Source organism: Myiozetetes cayanensis, unplaced genomic scaffold (assembly GCF_022539395.1).
Source record: "Myiozetetes cayanensis isolate MyiCay16 unplaced genomic scaffold, myiCay2020 scf29, whole genome shotgun sequence".
NCBI classification, from domain to species: domain Eukaryota; kingdom Metazoa; phylum Chordata; class Aves; order Passeriformes; family Tyrannidae; genus Myiozetetes; species Myiozetetes cayanensis.
In genome coordinates this window covers 3,460,838-3,477,096 of record NW_026087510.1, presented here as the reverse complement: position 1 = coordinate 3,477,096, position 16,259 = coordinate 3,460,838, and the positions used below count along the sequence as shown (strand labels likewise).

The 16,259-nt window shown below is 50.7% G+C and overlaps 1 protein-coding gene across 9 annotated transcripts in view; it reads left to right on the top strand.

The window, feature by feature from the left end:
• The window catches only part of B3GAT1 (beta-1,3-glucuronyltransferase 1), a 44,979-nt gene that overhangs the window by 22,789 nt on the left and 5,931 nt on the right, over window positions 1-16,259 (top strand). For 4 of the 9 annotated variants that reach the window (XM_050323116.1, XM_050323117.1, XM_050323115.1 and 1 more), the window contains exons 2-5: window positions 6,989-7,107; window positions 7,265-7,411; window positions 10,148-10,656; window positions 13,561-13,857. In XM_050323116.1, the coding sequence (XP_050179073.1) occupies window positions 7,104-7,107; window positions 7,265-7,411; window positions 10,148-10,656; window positions 13,561-13,857 (957 nt within the window). In that variant the 5' untranslated portion in view covers window positions 6,989-7,103. Of the gene's footprint in view, window positions 1-3,705; window positions 3,725-6,988; window positions 7,125-7,264; window positions 7,412-10,147; window positions 10,657-13,560; window positions 13,858-16,259 lie in introns of those variants that run through there. The other 5 variants (XM_050323123.1, XM_050323122.1, XM_050323120.1 and 2 more) reach the window with 3 other exon arrangements.

The window sequence follows — 16,259 nt, the reverse complement described above, 5'->3', positions numbered from 1 at the left end:
CTTTTGTTTTCAGGAGCAATGGAGAATTTGGATGCCTGCGTGGTTTTTCTCCGCAGCCTTCAAAGAAAACACCTTTAAGATACTCAGTGTTTGCTATTGCAAAAGAAGAGAAATCATGCTTTTGAAAACTAAATCCATCCCCTTTTAAGGTGTTTAGAGAGCCCAGTGGTAGCTTGCTGTGGTGGGAGAGGGCGAGCTTGCTCATAGCTCTGCAAGGCTTCTTTTCTCCCCTTTCTTTTATGTGTTAGAATCAGGTTATTAATAACTCTTTTTAAATAGAGCAGGATTTATTTCCTTCCAGGGGTAGGGAAGAGCTCAGTAATTAAAAGTAAGCGCTGATGGCAGGTAGAGGGTGGGTGATGCTGAAAGGTCTGTGCCCTGCCCTGCTGTGCTTCCCCAGCCTCATGTCAAGAGACAACAGTGTGTGGGAGGAGAGCAGCCTCATCTCCAGCTCTGGAATTGGGAACACTGGGAACTGGGAGATAATTAGGGCTTGCTGGGCACACACAGCTCTTCATGTTTGATGGTCATATTTGTGAACTTTCCCAGGTGCCACTGTGAGGGGAGGCAGCTCCTGGTGTATCCCACCAGCCCAGGGCTCCAGATGCACCCACAGAATCCTTCACCCTTAATTCAGAGAGCGTATAAAAGCCTGGGGCTTCTCTCAGCCACCACCAAAAGCTGTGAAGTGGTGGTGTAATCCTTGCTGCAGCATTAGTGAGCATCACAGTCTGTCTTCCACAGCCATGTCCCTTCTTTCATCACCCTGCTCTGTTGTACTTGTTTGACTTGTTCCTTGGCTAGAGAGAGAAGGAAAAGCCTACGGGGGGGCCTGGTGTTAGCTTGGCATGCTTGGCTCCACAGTTCAGCCTTGCAGATCCTAAAACAGTGCTGCTTGCTGACCTGCTGGTGGGACAGGGGAGGTTTGGTCCTTTGGAAAAGCTGGGCTTGCTCGTTACGACCTCTTATGTGAGGTTATCACATGGCAGCACGTGCCTTCAAAGCCTTTGGACAAAGCATATGCAAAGCCCATTATGGAGCTGCGGAATTCAGTCCAATCAGGTTGAAATTGGGTCATCCTTTGTTAGTGTCACTTTTTCAAGCCCGTGGAAGTCAGCGGTGCACAAAACACCCTCTGTGCAGTGCAGCCCACAGAGGTGGAAAGAGAGAGCCTGGGAATGTGAGTGAGTGATCCTGGCAATGCTGATGTGAGCTGAGCCGAGCAGAGGGGACAACTCAAGGTACCGCTGTGTCACCGGCTAAGGAGACTGGATGAGCTAATTGTTGGAGCACTCTTTTCCCAGCCCTCGTTCAGCATTCACCCACAAGCAACCCTAAAATCCACCAGCTTCTCTCTAAGAAAAACAACTCCCAGTTGTCTTTCTATTTTGGAAGTGGGCTGTAAGTCAAACAGCTTTTCATCTTGATAGAGATGCTTTTTAAAAACCATGTGTGAAGTGCAGCCGTTTATCAAGAAGGGTTGGGTGTTGTAGATGCTTTCTCATCTAAGACCTGAGTCAACCCACAGCTTTCCTGGCTGGAGAGAGTCCTGCCAATCCAGACTGACAGACCAGGGCACCTTCTGGAAGCAGAAGGGGCAGAGCTGCATTCCCTGGTCAGACTCTCTCAGACATGAAGGATCCACATCAGCCTCTATTGCCAAGCACATTTTGTCTTTCTGCTTTGTTTAGCACAGTAAGATTGCAAAGCCCAGGTTCAGCCCTTTCCAAAATCACTTAATAAAAGGATTCCATCCTTGGAAAAGACCCCTGCGTGTCTTTGGAGCAACAAAGAAAGGAAGTGCAGTGCCTGTAGCCGAGGATCTTGGAGAAATCCTTGGCAGCACTTGGGCACTGTGGTGATGATTGCAGTGTACAGGAAGGCAAATACATTTAGGACAAGGAATCAGATCTTTTAAAGCTTTACCAGAAGATGTGCCTTGCTGTTGGAAGCAGTGAAATCTCAGGCCTAGGCAGTGTAGCAGCATAAGAGCAGTGCCATCACATCTCCTGTCCTGTTTCTAGCATGGGGAGGGAAAGATTAATCTGGAGAAGAGAAAGTTTCTGATGCTTATTAAAATTTGGCTGAAGCTCTGAAACTCAAGGGTTTATGTGTTTTCCAAACTAGTGGGTGGTTCATTCTAATTCTGGATATGCAGTTTATTCACATACACAACTAATCCTTTTCCGAATCCTGTTAAGTTCTTGTTCTTCTTAGTATCCTGTGGCAATAAGTTCCAGAAGCTAATTGTGCTTGTGTTGAGCTCCCTTGATCCACTTTACTCATGCTTGCTTTAAAATTTAAGTGTTGTTCTGAGAAGCTTGGTTAATATTAATTTTTATTTTTTTTTCCTGTGAGATAATCTGTGGTTTTGATCCCATTTGTTGCAACAGGGCTCAGGGCTCAGGGCTGGAGGGGAGAGCAGGTCAGGTTTTGCCTCAGCTGTTGCAAAGTTGGGGAAATTCTGTGTCTCATTTTCTGTAACAGCTTGGAAAACACGAGGAGTGACCCACAGCAAGTGCAGTGACACAGCTGTGGTTTGTAGGTGAAGCTGGGCAAAAGCCTTCAGTGAAAAAACAGCCTCCCAAAACTGAGCTTCCTTACCAGGCTTTTCCAGTATTTCTGAATTTTTTAAAGAAAGAAAAGAGGAGAATGCATGATTTCTCTAATTCTGGCCATAGGAATTATTTAAATTTTTTTAAAAAGAAAGAAAACAAATGCTGGATGAAGAGACAATGCAAACCCTCACAGACCTGGGCTGCATTGACTCCACAATGTTAACTCCAGGGATGAATCCAGGTCTCCTCTCACTGGAAGATTGCAAATCGTGGTCTGAAGCATTTCTGGATCATTCTCCCTCCCTCTGTTGAATTGGCATTCAAGCTTTGTGTTGCCCAGTTCAGCTGGAGCTCAAGGAAGATCCTTCTGTCCTGGCTGCAAAGCCTCTGTCCTTTCATCCCCTCTGCAGTTGAAGGCAGCACCCCTGATTAAATCCTCGAAGGAGAAGCCATTCTGTGTGCTCATTACTCAGTTCTGGCTACGTTCTGCTTAATAACTAAACAGTAATTAGCTCCACAGTTTTGCTGCTATACTTATAATAGCCCCCATTAAAGTTATGGGGTTTTGAGGCAGTAATGGCTTGCAGAGTAATTAACGAGCAAGAGGCTTTTATTACTACCTTTATTTTTAGCCTGTGCTTTACAAGGCTGTCCTGCCAAACAGCAAAATCTTAGACAGAGGCTTCCCCTGGCGTGGAAAGGAGCAGGGGGGGTGTGTGGAGCACCTGGAGCTGGCAGAGCCCTGGTTACAGAACCACATCATCCCAGAATGGGATTTGGGGTGGAAGGGACCTTAAAGATCATGCAGTTCCAAGCCCTGCCATGGGACACCTTTCATCAGACCAGGTTGCTCCAAGCCCTGTCCAACCTGTCCCCTTGGCCTGAGGGTCTGCTGTGCTGGGGGATTGCTGAAATCTCCCCGTGCCTCAGTTTCCCCTGGCTGAGCCTGGATGGGAATCCAGAAGGGTTTTTGGGTCACAGTGCTCCAGCTGCTCCGTGGATTTTGGTGGGCAGAGCAAAGGGACCAGTCTGGCTTGTGCTGCTCCAGCATCGTTTTTTCAGCAAGGATCAGAACCGGTTGCTTTTGCTTTTTTGTGTTTAGATTTAGGGGATACTTTGCCCGGAGGGAAAAGCTGCTGGTGAGAATATACTCTGTATCCTGAAATGTGCGTGTTTATTTTCTTTGTAAAGCTTTTGTCGCAGGTTTTGGCTGTGTTTGTTTGTTATTTCCTGGCTGTTTCGGAACACAACTGTTTGCTGTGTTTGTTTGGGGTTTTCTGAGTGTGTTTGCCTTACATCTAGACAATGTTTTTACTCCAGTGCCATGTATAGACACAAACTCAAATCAGTTTAACGTTTTTTTAAATCACTTCTGTTCAATGTGGGCAAACCAAGGATTAATGACACTGGGGCTGAGCAGCCCCAAAGGAGGGAAGAGAAGGTAAAACTGACTATAAAGGTTGCAGATCAAATTAGTGCTTCCTATGGCAAGTGTCAGAGCTGATGCCAATTAAGTTGATTTAAAAAAAGAATCTTCAGTGTTTAATAATCCAGCATGTTACTGACACGTGGCTGCAGGATTTATTAAAGCTTTTTTATTAGATGAGTACCCTTTCCACACTGTCGTGCCTCGACACCATTGCCCTCTGCTGGAGGATGGGGTTCTCTTTCACCATGTGGCATCTGATTCTTTCCAAACAGTGCAAAACACCTTTGTTTTAGAGGTATTTTAACCCAAAAATCACTTGCATTTGAGCTGATGATTTGTGTCTTTACCTTGCTTTTTCGAAACTGGGAGAAAAAAAAAAAATAGAAAGTATATTTTCTGTAGTGGGAAATAGAGTTTGATTTTCTAAATGGATGTTTAAATTTGTTCCTCCTCCTTCTTTTCCCTGTGGAGGAGGAGACAGCAGAAACCTTAAACTGACAATCTGAACAAAGAAGGTTTTGTTTTGAATGTTTTCAGTGGGAATGGAAGATGATATCATGATGGGGAAAGGGAGTAGAGGAGCCCCCTTCCCTTCAGGGGCAGGGCCTTGAAGAGGGGCATCGTTTCTCCCAGTCTGATTTTTGGCTGGTGCCATAAACACCAACAAAAAGCATCGTTTGGCTCTGGCAGCAAGGGATTTTTGGGGTACAGGGCAAGCCCTCTGTCTTGGGCTGCAAAGCTGTGATTTCTCTCACCAGCAGTGTAAAATCACAGGCTGGTGTTGCTCACGGGAGGACAAGGATTTCAGCTTTGGCAGCTGTAGCACGTGGCAGTGAGGGGAGAGCGTGGCTTTGTTACCCTGAGAACTGCTGTCACCCCGGACCAGTCCTCAGGGTCATCCACAAAAGCAATCCCTTCAGGAAGCAGCAGTGAGCAGATGCCTTTGCTGCAGGGCAGAGTCCCTGGTGCTCCATGGATGTGGATGCAGCTCGGGGTGGCTCAGAACCGGGGGTCAGGCTGTGGGCTGTGGCTCCACATTCCGCCCATCCCACCATGTCCAACTGGGATTCATGCTGGGGTGGTGTCCCTTTTGGGCACAGAGGACATTATTCACAGCCACTGAGCTGGCTCACATGTGCAGCTCTGAATGGCCCACGGTGCAAGCAGAGCTCAGCCAGCTCCAGGGGGACACAGAAGGGACCATTGCCTGTCCCCTGGAGCTCCCTGCTGCCAGCCAAGCCAGCAGCTCTCTCTGCTGGGGCACGAGTGGGCTGTGCTGGCCCTTGGCAGCTGGAGCTGCACAGTGACAGCTGACTGACCAGGGAGCTGCCAAATGCTCCGAGGCAAATTAAAAGGAATCGATGCTGGAGAGACCAGAGCACAAATCACTGGAGCCTGCTCGTTTTCCCTTGTGCTGAAGGGCTGGAAATCAGAGCAGCACCCTTGCCCAGAGGTGACCATTCTCCATCCAGCCCATCCCACGGGAGGAGGCTGAGTTGAGCCTGGATTGGCTGATGTTTGCTGGAATAATTCCTCCCCTTTCTCCCTGTTATTTTTTTTGGTCTGCTTTCACCAATGAAAAAAAAAATGAAAGAACTCTGAGTGGGGAACTGGTTGTTTGTTGGAGTTGGCTGGAAATTTTTGATGAGTTTCAGGCTTTGTATGTGTGGGGAAAAAATGGAATCACCTGAAATTTTAGTTGAAGGATATTTATTTTTTTTAGGGACAAAAGCCCAACCTGTGTTCTCCTTACTGCCTGTTTTCCATGGTAAATTAATACCTCTGTGATTGGAGTGCTAATTGGGAAGAGCCAGGTTCTGTCCAGCAACTTGAACATCAATATTCCTTCAGGAGGACAACCTGTCAGATCTTGGAGCCATTTCACTGCAAGTCTTCCACTGGGCTCAGTACCAGAGCCTGACTGTACAGCCCAGTGGCCAAGGCACGGCCAAGGGAAATTCAGACCCATCCAATTTGGGCTAAGCAGGGATTTGAACCTGGGTTTCTCCATGCAACCAAGAAAAAGCAAGCTCAGGGACAACGTTTTGCCAAGTAGCATCATATCCATAAGCCCAGACTCGGGGAGCTCGCTCTGATTTAAGGAGGGGATCTGAAAATTTCCAGGTCACTGGTGGTGACTGACCAAGCAGTGGGAGATGAGTGCTTTTCCCAGAGCAGGTTTTTTTTCCCTGCATCCCACTGTGGTATTCCCGGGCTCTCCCTTGCACTGCAGCCCTCTTAGCAGCCGACTAATGCGTTCCCCCACATGGGAGCAGTGGTACTAAACTGCTACCCGTGTTTGCAAACTGCCCACCCTGCGTGGCCCTGCTAAGTGCTGTGCTTTGCCTGCCAAGCTGCTTGGATGTAACACAGCCTGCTTAAATCTTGTATGTGCTCGTGTGGAATCAAACTAAGCCGTTGTGGCACTTTAATACACTCCAGCCGCGGCACCTCTGGGATGGAAGGAATGAACCTGAACAGGCTGTTGGAAGCCTGGGCTGAAATGCCAGTGGGATGGGCTGAGCTGAGAGGAGCAGTGATGGGAAGAACCTGGGATCAGCAGCTGCAGGGGAGCCATGCTCCCAGGAGCAGAGGTGCAGCACCCCCCGAGTGCTCCACCCGGCCGAGGGGCAGGGTCTGGAGGGTCACAGCCCTTGCTGATGGGTCAGTTGGTGATTTGGTCATGATGGTCTCTGCTCTCTCCTCGGCCTGGTGTGAGGCTTGGCTGCCTTGTGGTGAAGGTGCTTCTCCCCTGGAATGGCTCAGACACTGCGGCACTGAGCAGCTCTCGCTTGGCTGAAGCAAGGGCCTTGCTTGACAAGCGCAGGCAAAGGAAAGCAAGGCTCTGCACACCCAGGAGGCATCTCCCTGGAGGGGTGGGACACACTGCTGCTGCTCACTGCCCCAGCTGGACTTGTTCTTCTTGAGGAGGTTTGTGAGCTCTGTGAAGCAGCTCCCCAGTACTTTTCTCTGCCTACTCGCCTTTGCTCTTCTGTTGCAGGTTTCCTTCCAAATGATTCCCTGAAGTTCCTGCTGGCAGCTCCAGCAGTGCCCTGCAGAAGTGCCCTCCTGCTCCTGGTCTCAGCAGCCGAGGCCCCTCCAAACCTGCTTCTGCAATGGGTGGGTTGTAAGCACTGGTAAGACCCACGAGCCGTGTCACCTTCGCTGCTCTCTCCCTCTCTCGCGTTCTCTCTCTCTCTGTCCCTGTTCCTTCTTGCCCATTTATTTCTGTTCTCCATGTGCTCTGCTGTTCTGTCTCTGGGGTTTTCACTGTCAGGTAATGAGGAGCTGTGGGTCCAGTCAGTCTTGGAGATGCCGAAGAGACGAGACATCCTGGCTATCGTGCTGATAGTTCTACCCTGGACACTGCTAATCACCGTCTGGCACCAGAGCACCATTGCTCCACTGCTTGCAGTGCACAAGGGTGAGAGAAATCAAACCAGCCCATGCCAAGCCTGTGCATCCCTCCCTCGTCCTCATCTCCTCTCCCATTTCATTTCTTCATGGCAGCCCATGCTCATCTCAGCTCCCAGACCATGCTCATGCAGGAGCCTCCCCACTTCTGCTGTAGGAACAGCCCAGTGCTCGCAGGGGTTCCTCAGAGCCATCAAACTCCAAGTCATGGGATGTGCTTACTGCACTTGGAGAGCTCTTTGTGGCCCAAATCCAGAGCACTGCTTTACTTTGTTCCCTGACGAGAGGATTCCCTTCCTGCTGGCCTTTTCAGCTCCCAGCACTCAACTTATTCCAGCAGGAAAGCCGCAAAAAGGAGAGCGGAGGAAACAAAAGCTGCTGCTTGAGACGTGAGGCAGAAAGCACTTCTTAAGGAAAGCACCAAACTGGAGCCCCTGCACTTGAAGGAGATCTCAGCTGGTGGAGTTACAGTGCTATGAGAAGTTGGCTCCCACAGTGCCTGCCACACACTGCACAAAATAGAGCCCTGGCCCAAACCAGGTGACTGAAGGAAGTTCTGAGGGAACCTCTCTGGCCTGAAGGATCTTAGTTTTGATCCTGTTCTTGGCACAGCAGCGATATCTGAGGGCTGTGGAAGCTCTTGGGGGCTTGAAGAAGCCACGCTGCCTTCTGCTTTCTTCCTTCTTGGTTCTGCCCTTCTGCTGAGGGCAGGTGGGTCAGCTGGGGGAGGCTGCTCTGTGGGGAAGGTGGCCAGCTCATCTTCAGGTCCCTTTCATCCTTCCTGGCCCCTTCCTCTGGGGGATTCTCTTCCCTTTTCCATTTAGTGTTTGTCCCCCACCCTCCACAGTTGCTTATCCCTTTGCTGATGTGCAGCTTGAGTTGTAGGAGGTTCAGAGTCTGTCCTGAGCAGCTTTAGCTTTCCCCTGACAGCCACCCATGAAACTTTGAGCAGGAAAAAATGACTGTGATCCCCCCTGGAAGGTGGACAATGTTCCAGAGGATGAAGGATCTGCTGGGCTCTAAGACAGGACTTTAAAGACTGCTAAGAATATGCTGGCTGTCCGTAGAGCATTTTGATTCACTGCCCTGAAAACTGGCAGCTGTTTTCTGTGAGTGACCACTGAAGTTACAGCACAGAGACTGCTCTGCTCTGACTCAGTGGAGAACTTACTCATGACCTTGCTAAGACACTTCTCTGCTTCTCTGAGCCTCCAGTGGAAAGTGAGTGGGGATAGAGGCCGACCTCCAAGCTCTTGAGAGAAATCATTTTATTCTTGTGAAGCATTTCTGAGATCCTTTGGTAGCAGGTGCTGGAAGAGATGTGCACCTGGAGATGCCCAGAACAGCAGTGCTGCCACGTTTGCAGCTGAGGGTTTGACCTGCAGGGGTTTGCAGCCTGTCCCAGGCACCGTCCTGGCTAATTACATTTGTGTCCGTGTCCAATGCATTTTGCAGATTTATTTTTGAATTCATTCCAGTGTTCTCTGCTTTCAGAGGGCTCTGCTATGTGATGATGTGCTTTGCCTTGTATAGGGAGTGATATCAACCTGTGGAGAACACCTCATCCCTATTCCCCCCCAAAAATCCACCCTCTCTTTGTCAATGCCATGGAGTAGGAGGCCTTCATTTGGTTCAGGACTGGTATCAAAGCCTGTGCAGATGGAAGAATAACATGCTACGAAAAAACCATAGGCAGTACCCTGCTGGGTCAGATCTAATGGCTGGCTGCTCCTCTTCTTTCTCATCTGAAGTTCCTGGGAGTAGCTGGTTTTGCAAAATCTGTGGCTCAAAGTGTTTTGTGCCCACTGGAGAGGCAGGCTCACATCCTGAATGGAGGTCTCCCTTCATCTCTCTAGACCTTAGCATTCCTGCTGCTCTGCAGTGGAAACTGTGGAAGTTGCACCCTGCAAAACTGACAGGTGCATCAATATTGTATTTTTCCTTGAGCTGATGGTGAACAAGTCTATTTGCAAGGATTTTATATGTTTGGATCAGGGTATCTGATCTGTATGCTGTTCATTGTTCACATCCACACTGCTGAATGGGCTGCTCTGTTCAGAGGTTGGTGGGATCTTTTTGAGGAGAGGTTAGTCAGAGGCAGGTGAAAGTCTCTGCAGGAAAAAGCCTACAATTACAGGCTTTAGTTCCTCCCCTCCATTGCTGGGTTTGAAGTGTGCCTTTCCCCACTTCTCTGTGCCCCATCTGTGCCTGCCAGAGAGCAGAGGGGTTCTGCAGTGTCCTGCTGCTGGGGGTCTTCACTGGGTTGGTGTTTTCCACCAGTTAGTTCCCTGCCTCCTAATCCAGGTGCTCCAGCCCCTGAGTGCAGAGCCATGAGTCCCATCCCACTGAGCACGGCACCCAGAGCACTGGAGCTCTTCGGGAATGTCAGATCATCAATCCACATGGCTATTTTCCTTCTCTAGATCTAATTCCTCTACAGTCCTGTCTCTTCTGGGTGCTTTTTGAAGCTGCTTATCGTGAGCCCTCATCAGCACTGCCCTGAGCTCCCGGGCGCTCCTTGTTCGGTGCCGGTTTTCTAACAGCAGAACCCTCTTTTCTCACGTGTGTTTTGTCCCTGAATCCTTTATTTATTTGTGTCCCTATTTATTAAAGCCTCCATGCAAGCCTCCTTTCCTCCGAGCCCACGGGGGTGACGTGCTGTTAGCAAGCAGCCCGGCTCGCTCGGGGTGGGTGTCGGACGCCCCGAGTCCATGCGGCTTTCTCTTCTCTCCATGCCCTTGCCCAGATGATGGTGGTGACTCCCAGCGTGATCTCGCTGCAGGCTTGGACTCCAAGGAATACTGCCTGTCGGACCGGGACATTGTGGAGGTGGTGAGGACAGAGTATGTTTACACGCGCCCGCCCCCGTGGTCGGACACGCTGCCCACCATCCACGTCGTCACCCCCACCTACAGCCGGCCCGTGCAGAAGGCAGAGCTCACCCGCCTGGCCAACACCCTCCTGCACGTGCCCAACCTGCACTGGATCCTGGTGGAGGACTCCCAGCGCCGCACCCCGCTCATCACCCGCCTGCTGCGGGACACGGGGCTCAACTACACCCACCTCAACGTGGAGACCCCGCGCAACTACAAACTGCGCGGGGACATGAGGGACCCCCGCATCCCCCGCGGCACCATGCAGAGGAACCTCGCCCTCCGGTGGCTGAGAGAGACCTTCAACAAGAACAACAGCCAGCCAGGGATTGTTTACTTTGCTGATGATGACAACACCTACAGCCTGGAGCTCTTTGAGGAGGTAAGACCCCCCCCCGGGGAACACGAGAGTGGGGTGATGGTGAGGGTGATGGGAAAAATGCTGGGCACATCCTCTCCTGAGCTCTGGGTCAGTCTGCTTCCTGTCCTCAGGTTTTCTCTGGGGCTTCTCTACTCTGTGCCTTTCCCAGAGCCATTCATCTGGGAACTAACATCCTGTGGGGTCCAGGAATGTTTCTGTAGTGGTTCATATAGCCATGAGGAGAAATCCTTTGCAGTGCCTTCCCAAGACCCGTTTCATCTGCCAGGATGCAACTGATGCTGTTTTTGTACAGAGAAATGAGCCAGTTCAGTCCTGGAACTGATAATCCCATGATTTTCCCCATTTCACATATGATGAAGATTCTTCAAATCGGGTATGAAGTAAAAGGAATCCCAGTTTACCTGTGGCATGTGATCAGGAGGCACCTTTCACTGCAAAGGAGGCTCATGAGGAGCTGCCCTCCCCTGTGGGGAGCCTTGTTAGTGTTGGAACATCCCCTGCTGTCCAACTTGCCTGTGCATCAGCACGTGCCTAGCAGAGAAACCTTGGCCATCCTCATTCCACACCACATGCTGGAGATTTCCAGCTGCTTCCTGAGCTGGTGTTATCCACTTTCCTTCTCCAGCCCTTGGCTGTCTTGTTAATTCCTGTCAGTTCATGCCCCTGCACAGGCACATCCCCAAGAGTCACCCCCTGTGCCCCAGAGGATCATCCAAACCCTCCTGCAGCTCTGGCAGCCTTGGGGCTGTGCCCACTGCCCTGGGGAGCCTGTTCAGTGCCAACCACCCTCTGGGGGAAGAACCTTTCCCTGAGATCCACCCTGAGCCTGCCCTGACACAGCTCCAGCCATTCCCTGGGTCTGTCCCTGGTGCCCCCAGAGAAGAGAATGTCAGCATGTCCTGACAATCTGGTTGGCCTTGAGCAGGGGAAGGTTTCCATGCGCTTTCCCATCTTTCTTGTTTGTTCCACTCCAACTGGGGCTCTAAATGAACTCCTGAGCATCTCCCTGTCTGCAGGTTTGGAAGGTGTTACAGTGCCAGGTATGCTGTTCCTCACCTGGCTTCCAGCTCAGAAATTACTTGTTCCCTTGCTCTCCTGAGGCCAAACTCTTGCACAATGGGCAAGAAAGAAGGATTGCTCCCTTCCCTGCCAGTAGCCAGTTTTCATACCAGGGATCTCCTATTTATTCCCTCATATATACCTCTTTCCCTTCCCTGATGGCTCTCACTTTAGCTTGGACAGCCACAGGAATATACGTGCTTTTAAAGCTGAAAGTGAATTCACACTGAATTTCTTTCTTCCCCAGTCCCCTTTGAGGTTGCTCTGGCAGCATCTTGAGACAGACTCCACACATGAATAAAGCAGAAAGAGTTCCTTCATTCTCCCGCGTGCTTTGCTGGTGGAGCCTTCTCCTCTCTGATCTGTCTCTGCAGTTAAGGTCACAGGGAGCCAAGGAAATGTGCTGTGAAATGCAGGAGACACACATTATTGCTCCCCGTGGACAGGGGCTGCCGTGAGCATCTGTATAATGCAGAAGGGCAAGTGCCAGAGCTCTTCTGCTCTCGTTTGCGGTAATTAGCAGTGATGAGATTAGCTCTGGGAGATCCCTGATCTAAGAGACCCAGCCGAGAGCAGAAGGGGAGGCTGAGCCTGCCAGAGAGCAGGGCAGGGTGCTGGGGGTGAGCTGAGCAGGCAGACTGGCATCCAAGGCATCTGCCTTGGCAAGTGCAGGCAGGCAGCTGAAATGGCCCCTGGTGGTTCTTCTCTATTTCTGGTGACTCTGCAGGGAGCAGAGGCATCCAGTGCTGTGCTGATGGGCAGGAGCAGCTAGAAATGTCTGGAGAGGCTGTGCTTCCCAGCTGAAGACCTTTGCACAAAAAAAAAAAAACAAAACAAAAACCCACTCATAAATACCCGAGAGGTTTTCTATTGGCAGCTTTGTTTTTTTAGTGCTGAGCTTTTTCCGTGGCCATCCACAACCAGTGATGTTTTTAGCTGCCACTTTGCAAAGCACTTTGCAGAAACAAACTTCTTAACACCAATTTATAGATGTTAAAGAGGACATTCCCCTCTTTATTCACCATGCTGCACACTGGGAGGAGAGCTCCTCTAATCGAATGTGCCAAGTGACAGATGGACAGGGCTTTTCATTACACATACTGTTTACATATTCATTAGATACCCTTGCTTACGTAATACATATTCATTAGTTTGCTTTACATAGTCCCACCTCTATTGGAAGTCCTTCTTTGGTCCTTCTGGGTCGTCTTTATCCTCCGGACCTCAGTTCTTGAGCAGGCACAGCATCACAGTGTTCCACCACCCAAACTGAAACGTTTGTTCTTTATTTTATCTGGCTACACAGAGCTTAGTTTACAAAATCACAGACTCAGCCAGGCTGGAAAAGACCTCTGAGATCATTGAGTCCAACCCGTGACCCAACACCACCTTGTCAACTAGACCATGGCACTGATGCCACATCCAGCCTGTCCTTAAACACCTCCAGGGGCAGTGAATCCACCACCTCCCTGGGGAGCCCATTCCAGTGTCTGATCACTCTCTCTGTGAAGAATTTCTTCCTGATGTCCAACCTAAACCTCCTCTGGCACAGCTTCAGACTGAACCCTCTTGTCCTACTGCTGGTTCCTGGGAGAAGAGACCAACCCCCACCTGGCTCCAACCTCCTGTCAGGGAGTTGTTGAGAGTGATGAGGTCTCCCCTGAGCCTCCTCCTCTCCAGGCTCAACAACCCCAGCTCCCTCAGCCTCAGGGGGTGTAATTGGGGCTGGCAGCTCCAGCGGGAGCTCAGGGCTGTTGGTTTGCAGGTGAAGGGGATGTGCTGGGAGCGCTGGGAGTGCTGGGAGCGCTGGGAGAGCTCCCACCTGCCCTTGTCTCCCGCCCCCAGATGCGCAGCACCAGGAAGGTGTCGGTGTGGCCCGTGGCCTTCGTGGGGGGCCTGCGCTACGAGTCCCCCAAGGTGAACTCGGCGGGGAAGGTGTACGGCTGGAAAACCGTGTTCGACCCCCACCGGCCCTTCGCCATCGACATGGCAGGCTTTGCCGTGAACCTCAGGCTGATCCTGCAGCGATCTCAGGCCTACTTCAAACTGAGAGGGGTCAAGGGGGGCTACCAGGAGAGCAGCCTGCTCCGGGAGCTGGTCACCCTCAACGACCTCGAGCCCAAGGCTGCCAATTGCACTAAGGTATGGTCTTGTCCTCGTGTCCCTCCTGGGCTGGGAGGGTGCAGGGGGGGAGGAAAAGACATTCAGCCCCATTATTCAGTCATTTCATAGAATGGTAGAATATCCTGAGTGGAAAGGGGCTCATGAGGATCATTGATTTGACTGCTGGCCCTGCCCAGGACATCGCAACAATCTCCCCCTGTCACTGAGAGCGTTGTCCAAACCCTCCTGCAGCTCTGGCAGCCTTGGGGCTGTGCCCACTGCCCTGGGGAGCCTGTTCAGTGCCAACCACCCTCTGGGGGAAGAACCTTTCCCTGAGATCCAACCTGAGCCTGCCCTGACACAGCTCCAGCCATTCCCTGGGTCCTGTCCGGGGTCACACAGAGCAGAGATCGGTGCCTGCCCCTCTGCTTCCCCTCGTGAAGAACTGTAGACAGCCACAAGGTTTTTCCTCACTCCAGGCTGCTCCTCTGTGTTTTCAGGGAGCACACCCCGTTGCAAGAAAGCTGGGAATGTCTGTGGCTGTGCCTGTCCAATGCTGGGACAAATAACACAACCGGTCTCCCAAGGGTGGGAAAAGAGATTGGATTAAAATCAGATCCCTGGTTTTGGGCAGCGTGTGCCCTCCTAGCTAACAGGAAAGCACTGGCTGGAAATAACTCCGTTTCCAGCAGGCCAGGAGAGATGGACAGGTTGCTTTTAGGCTGGTGTACAGAAGATTAGGGGTGTTTACACCGTGGCCAGTTACGCAGTCCTTGGTGTATTGTCCCTGCCGTAAATAACTGCTGGAAAGAAGCTGTGTTAAAAGGCTGGGGATAGGAAATGACAGTCCTGGAGGAACACAGGGAGGAAGGAGAGGAAGGAAAAGGTTGTTTCCAGGCAGGAGGAAACAAATGGTGCTGTCAGCCAGGCTGCCGTGGCCGTGCTGTGACTCAGGAGCTGCGGGCCAGGGATGGGGAGGGAGCAGGGATTGCTGCCTGGGGTCTGAAGCAGACTGTGTTTCTTTTCTTGGCTGGGCTGAGGAGATCTTACAAGGGTCCTTGTTGTGAGCTGAATGCTGTCTGCTCCTGGCAAGCTCTGAGTGCAGCTTTGCAGGTCGGGCTTTGCCTCTCTGCCTTAGCTGGTGCCAGCAGCCTCCATTTCCCAGTTGCTGTTTTGCTCACCCATTTTACCAGGAGCAGAGTCCAGACAAGCAGCAGAGGAGGAGAGAAGTCAGCTGTGGTCTGGGGTCCTCTCACCCTGAGATAGGAGCACAGACTTCCCTCTCACTGTGCTCCCATCAGTTGTCAGGGTTTGCTTCTGTTAAACACCTGTTTGCAGCGAGGCTTACATTAAAAATTATGATGTGCTTATATAGAGTCATTATGGAGGGATCAGAGAAATATGGAAGATAAGCATAGACATCTGTTCTCCAGAAATGCTGCTTTCCCTGTGTGCAGTGCTGCTACTTGTAATATTTACCAGAATTCAGCCCACAAATGCACTCACCTGCAAAAAGCTGGAGCTTAGGCCAAAGGCTATATATCCTGTTTATTTTCTATGATTTGGGAACTGTTCAAAATGAAGGAGAAAGTAAAGGAAGTCAGTGTTACTTGCTGAAGAGAAGGTTATCCCTCCTTATCAGAAGGGAAGGCTTTATCCTGGAGCTGTTAAGGAAACAAGGCTTTGTTTTCCACTGTATTTCCATGTTCTGCTGCTTCTGCATTTGCCCACACCCCCTCCAGAGCAAACCATCCCCTCTTCAATCCACTGACACGGGAGAGAGGTCTGAAATTCTGTGTTCCCACGAGGTTGATGTCACTGGGGGACATTCTGCTCCCCATTTTCTATTGACACCTCGAGAAACCAATCTGGTTCAACCAGGATCAAAGGAGAGACGCTGAGTGGCCCCAGCTATTGAAAACCCTCAGCTTGGGCTGGCACAAGAGGACAGACCACGAAGTACAAGGTCATTGGAAATGAGGCATCTCATTCCAGCTGCTCCTGGAGCCACTTGTTTCTCCAGGGAGAAACCCACCTATGTCGCTTTTTCCTCACATTTCATTCACTCTCCCTTTCAAATAACAATTATTGAAACCCTCCACGGAGGGTCTGTGTGCTTGAAACCCTGCGACCCCTTCCCACTTCAACTCTCCTATTTGCTTTTTAATTTCCTGTTGGAAGACAATGAATTATTCTGCATGGAGATGAATCTTTGTAATCCCCTGAGATCTGCTTTGGGCGCTGTGATTCTGAATGGCAGAGCTGTAAATGACTGGAAGAGCTTCTCAGCAGTGGAGTTTTTTAAAGTCCCTTGTGTGACCTGTATGAAACCACTGCTCAGGGGAAGTCAGGCACTTGGTCCCCCTCACTCTTTGCTCTCTTGGTGCACAAGCCAAAGCTGCTCTGAGGCATAAAACAAGCTACTTGTGGAAAAAGAAATT